Genomic DNA, 5,477 nt, shown 5'->3' with positions numbered 1-5,477 from the left:
AATTCAAAATGGATCAAGCAAAGAAAGGGTTCTTGCCTGTGTTACAAGGTGTGAAATTGAGTAAGACTCAATGCCCGACCACTGCAGAAGATAGAGAGAATATGAAAGATGTTCCCTATGCATCAGCCATAGGCTCTATCATGTATGCAATGCTGTGTACCAGACCTGATGTGTGCCTTGCTATAAGTTTAGCAGGGAGGTACCAAAGTAATCCAGGAATGGATCACTGGACAGCGGTCAAGAACATCCTGAAATACCTGAAAAGGACTAAGGATATGTTTCTCGTATATGGAAGTGACAAAGAGCTCATCGTAAAAGGTTACGTTGATGCAAGCTTTGACACTGATCCGGACGATTCTAAATCGCAAACCGGATACGTGTTTACATTAAACGGTGGAGCTGTCAGTTGGTGCAGTTCCAAACAAAGCGTTGTAGCGGGATCTACATGTGAAGCGGAATACATAGCTGCTTCGGAAGCAGCAAATGAAGGAGTCTGGATGAAGGAGTTCATATCCGATCTAGGTGTCATACCTAGTGCATCGGGTCCAATGAAAATCTTTTGTGACAATACTGGTGCAATTGCCTTGGCAAAGGAATCCAGATTTCACAAAAGGACCAAACACATCAAGAGACGCTTCAACTCCATCCGGGATCTAGTCCAGGTGGGAGACATAGAGATTTGCAAGATACATACGGATCTGAATGTTACAGACCCGTTGACTAAGCCTCTTCCACGAGCAAAACATGATCAGCACCAAAGCTCCATGGGTGTAAGATTCATTACAGTGTAATCTAGATTATTGACTCTAGTGCAAGTGGGAGACTGAAGGAAATATGCCCTAGAGGCAATAATAAAGTTATTATTTATTTCCTTATAATCATGATAAATGTTTATTATTCATGCTAGAATTGTATTTACCGGAAACATAATACATGTGTGAATACATAGACAAACAGAGTGTCACTAGTATGCCTCTACTTGACTAGCTCGTTAATCAAAGATGGTTAAGTTTCCTAACCATGAACAATGAGTTGTTATTTGATTAACGAGGTCACATCATTAGTAGAATGATCTGATTGACATGACCCATTCCATTAGCTTAGCACCCGATCGTTTAGTATGTTGCTATTGCTTTCTTCATGACTTATACATGTTCCTATGACTATGAGATTATGCAACTCCCGTTTACCAGAGGAACACTTTGGGTACTACCAAACGTCACAACGTAACTGGGTGATTATAAAGGAGTACTACAGGTGTCTCCAATGGTCGATGTTGGGTTGGCGTATTTCGAGATTAGGATTTGTCACTCCGATTGTCGGAGAGGTATCTCTGGGCCCTCTCGGTAATACACATCACATAAGCCTTGCAAGCATTACAACTAATATGTTAGTTGTGAGATGATGTATTATGGAACGAGTAAAGAGACTTGCCAGTAACGAGATTGAACTAGGTATTAGATACCGATGATCGAATCTCGGGCAAGTAACATACCGATGACAAAGGGAACAACGTATGTTGTTATGCGGTCTGACCGATAAAGATCTTCGTAGAATATGTAGGAGCCAATATGGGCATCCAGGTCCCGCTATTGGTTATTGACCGGAGACGTGTCTCGGTCATGTCTACATTGTTCTCGAACCCGTAGGGTCCGCACGCTTAAGGTTACGATGACAGTTATAATATGAGTTTATGCATTTTGATGTACCGAAGGTTGTTCGGAGTCCCGGATGTGATCACGGACATGACGAGGAGTCTCGAAATGGTCGAGACATAAAGATTGATATATTGGAAGTCTATGTTTGGACATCGGAAGTGTTCCGGGTGAAATCGGGATTTTACCGGGTTACCGGGAGGTTACCGGAACCCCCCGGGAGCCATATGGGCCATCATGGGCCTTAGTGGAAAGGAGAAAGGGGCAGCCCAAGGGGGCTGCGCGCCTCCCCCCTTCCCCTAGTCCTATTAGGACTAGGAGAGGTGGCCGGCCACCCCTCTCCCTCTTTCCCCCTTGGGAATCCTAGTTGGAATAGGATTGGAGGGGAGTCCTACTCCCGGTAGGAGTAGGACTCCTCCTGCGCCACCTCCTCCTGGCCGGCGCCTCCTCCCCCCTTGGCTCCTTTATATACGGAGGCAGGGGCACCTCTAAACACACAAGTTGACACAAGTTGATCCACGTGATCGATTCCTTAGCCGTGTGCGGTGCCCCCTGCCACCATATTCCTCGATAATACTGTAGCGGAGTTTAGGCGAAGCCCTGCTGCTGTAGTTCATCAAGATCGTCACCACGCTGTCGTGCTGACGAAACTCTTCCCCGACACTTTGCTGGATCGGAGTCCGGGGATCGTCATCGAGCTGAACGTGTGCTCGAACTCGGAGGTGCCGTAGTTTCGGTGCTTGATCGGTTGGATCGTGAAGACGTACGACTACTTCCTCTACGTCGTGTCATTGCTTCCGCAGTCGGTCTGCGTTGGGTACGTAGACAACACTCTCCTCTCGTTGCTATGCATCACATGATCCTGTGTGCGCGTAGGAAATTTTTTTGAAATTACTACGAAACCCAACAGCAAGTTGTGCCACGAACTTGGGCACAGAGTGGGATCTATCAAATGCCGTTACACTCCTGATAAGCCAAAGTATGTTCTTGTTTATTTGTCTGTGTTTTGATTTGGTGCTTTTTCCCAATTAGTATATCTATAACATTTTCTGCACAGGAGGAAGCGAGCAAGTCAGCCCCTTGTTGTTGAACAGTGTTGGCCAACCAAAAAAGCAAGAGTCAAGGGCGGTAGAAAGAAGAGAAGTGTGCCTGAGCCTGAGCAGACTGAAGAAAATCCTGCTGCAGTCAACATTCAGACTGAAGAAACTGATGTGGAGGTGCACACCGAAGAAACTGAATTTGAGCGTGTCGAGGTTCAGACTGAAGAAACTGAACCTGAGCGTGTCGAGGTTCAGACTGAAGAAACCCATGTTGAGGTACACACCAAAGAAACTGAAACTGTTGTCAACATTGAGACTGAAGACACTGATCACGAGGGTATTGGCGAGGTGTTGAAAAGACCAGTGAAGAAAACCAAGATGATCAGTGAACTTGTGTGTGTAGTAGAACCAAAAATAAGAAGGGCTAAGGCGAAGAAGGGCACACAACGTGGTAGGAAGAAGTAGAACAGAGAATAGTTTGAAAATTTGGGACATGTAATAATATTTGTAACTTGGTGCGTACTGGTAGTCACTATGTATCCCCATATTTCTATTCGAACTTGTTTGTCTAAACCGCCCGTCTAAACCAGCCAAATAAAATTCAAATTTAAATTTAAATTTGGGCTATTGATGTTTTAGTGCTATCTAAAGTACCTCAACTGAAATATGTTTGCTTGCTGATCATTCCGAGCCCTTTTGGTAAGTTGAACTCATAGTCATGAAAAGTGTGTTTCAAATGACCTCCAAAGGTAGGGTAAACGGCCTCATATTTAAGCATGTTTTTTTGGCACCTTGTCTAAACCAGCCAAATAATTTTTCTACACATCTATTCTACCTATATAGTGTAAATCTAAAGTCTCACTATTTATTGAATTAATTTTCTATTTTTTCTTTTCTTTTTGAAAAAACAAGGTTTAATAGAAAATTATATATAAAACAAGTTTAAAACATGAAAATGAGAAAAGTAAGTTCAGATCTTTCTTAGTCAATCCAAAATGAAGTTTTGGTGAGGTTTTCACACTTTTCATTTTCAAAACTCCACCTACTCTCGGGTGCCCACTACTCTCTTCCTTCAACTCCATACTACATTGTTTGAGGAATAACAATTTTGTGAAGGATTTTTCGTAAAAATGTATGTAAACCATATTTATATTTTTTTTTCTCGTTACTATACGACATAATAAGACTATGTGCGCAAGTTTTATATTTTTTTGATTTTTTTGAATTAGTTATGCTCAACCCTAATCAGTCAAAACCTCTCAAAACCCCTCAAAACCCCTCTCAAAACCCCTCAAAACCCCGCACACTACCTGGTCGTCGATCGTTGTGCGTGGACGGTTGAGATCAGGCGCTAGGGTTAGCTACAGTGTGCAGCGATCCGCATGAGACGCGCTGATTGGTTGACGCGGCGGGGTTTGGATCAGCCTCTCTCGTTGGAGCATCAGGACCGTTCATTTGAATCCAACGGCAAGAGTTGACGCGGTGCATGGACCAAGCCTACGGAGTGCCCTTTCCATCGTTGCATGCGTGCCCGTGCCTACCCGCAGCATGCATGCCCACCCGCTGGACTGCGCCCGTGCGTTGCATGCATGCCTCGACGTAGCCCTGCTCCGCCACCCCTATCAACGCAGTAACCTGTCGCATGCCTACCATTAGAACCGATGCAGCGTCGCATCAAAGCATGCACCCGGCCACAATGCAGCAGCCCGATGAAGACAACCAAAAAGCCAACGCTGCATGGCGTGGTGTGCACGCTGTGCATGGCGTGCTCCTCTTTGACGATGCAATACTGGCATGGTATCGATGGGGCCCGTATCGATGTGGGTATCGATGCAGTTCAAATGGCGTGCTGCCCGTTACAAGATGGGCAAAAGAAGGCGTACATTATTGTCACGTCTCCCATCGACCGAACCTTGCCCTCTAGCCAGGCCCATTAATGGCATGCATGCACGGGCGGCACACGCAGAGAACCCGGGGAAGGCGTGTCCCCTTGACCCACGACGGCACAGACGCGTGCGTGAGCCCGTCCCCCTTGACCCACGACCGGTGGCACAGAAGCGTAGCAGTCCGTTTCCCACGGCCACGCTCGTGTACATGCTTTCATGGGGCGCCACCAAACGCCGCCCGCCCATTAATTCTAGGGTTTCGACGGGGTGAAACGACGTCGCACTTGGGCTATTTAAGCCGGGCACTATCGTCCTCTCCCTCCTCATCCATCATACCCCATCCTCTGCCTCCTCTGCCCTTCTTCTTCATTCTTCTCCATCAAACCCGACCGAGCACTCGAGCCACCCCGCCACCATGCAGTACATCGCCCCCACCTACCGCTTCCCCCCAACCGTGCCGGAAAGGCTCTACCCGGCCGGAGTGTATGTAGAGAGAACCCTTAGGGTTTGGGCGATCTCGAGATGGAGGGGCGCAAGGGAGTTAACGGAGTTCTTCCTTGCGGCCGGCTTCCGCCACCTCCCCCGCGGCTCTCCTCGGATGTACCATGTTGAGGAGGTCAACCACAACGGCGTTGTGGTTGGGCTCCTCGCCACGTTCACTAACCCTTTCGATGCTTTCCATCTCCTCGGTCGAGCGTATTGGGTTGGTTGTGAGTTCATAGCTTTCACCACCTACAATATCTTCACCGACTTCCAGAGCATCTTCCCCAACAACGGCGTTATGCACACGCTCCCGTACCCCATCAACAACGGGGAGGAGTGAAGGACGGCGCCCGGAGGAGCGAGGTGGCGTTGTTCCCCGGGAGAAGGAGAAGAAGAGCCCGAAGAAGAACCCG

General features: G+C 47.3%; 1 protein-coding gene across 1 annotated transcript in view; it reads left to right on the top strand.

Annotated features, from left to right (window-relative positions):
- The window catches only part of LOC119332795, a 5,606-nt gene extending 2,446 nt beyond the window's left edge, over positions 1–3,160 (top strand). Inside the window, exons 2-3 of the mRNA XM_037605948.1 lie at positions 2,566–2,634; positions 2,713–3,160. Coding sequence (XP_037461845.1) covers positions 2,566–2,634; positions 2,713–3,160 — 517 coding nt within the window. The remainder of the gene's footprint in view (positions 1–2,565; positions 2,635–2,712) is intronic.
- The last annotated feature ends 2,317 nt before the right edge of the window (positions 3,161–5,477 follow it).

Source organism: Triticum dicoccoides, chromosome 7A (genome assembly GCF_002162155.2).
Source record: "Triticum dicoccoides isolate Atlit2015 ecotype Zavitan chromosome 7A, WEW_v2.0, whole genome shotgun sequence".
Lineage (NCBI taxonomy): Eukaryota > Viridiplantae > Streptophyta > Magnoliopsida > Poales > Poaceae > Triticum > Triticum dicoccoides.
This window is presented reverse-complemented; position numbering and strand designations above follow the sequence as displayed.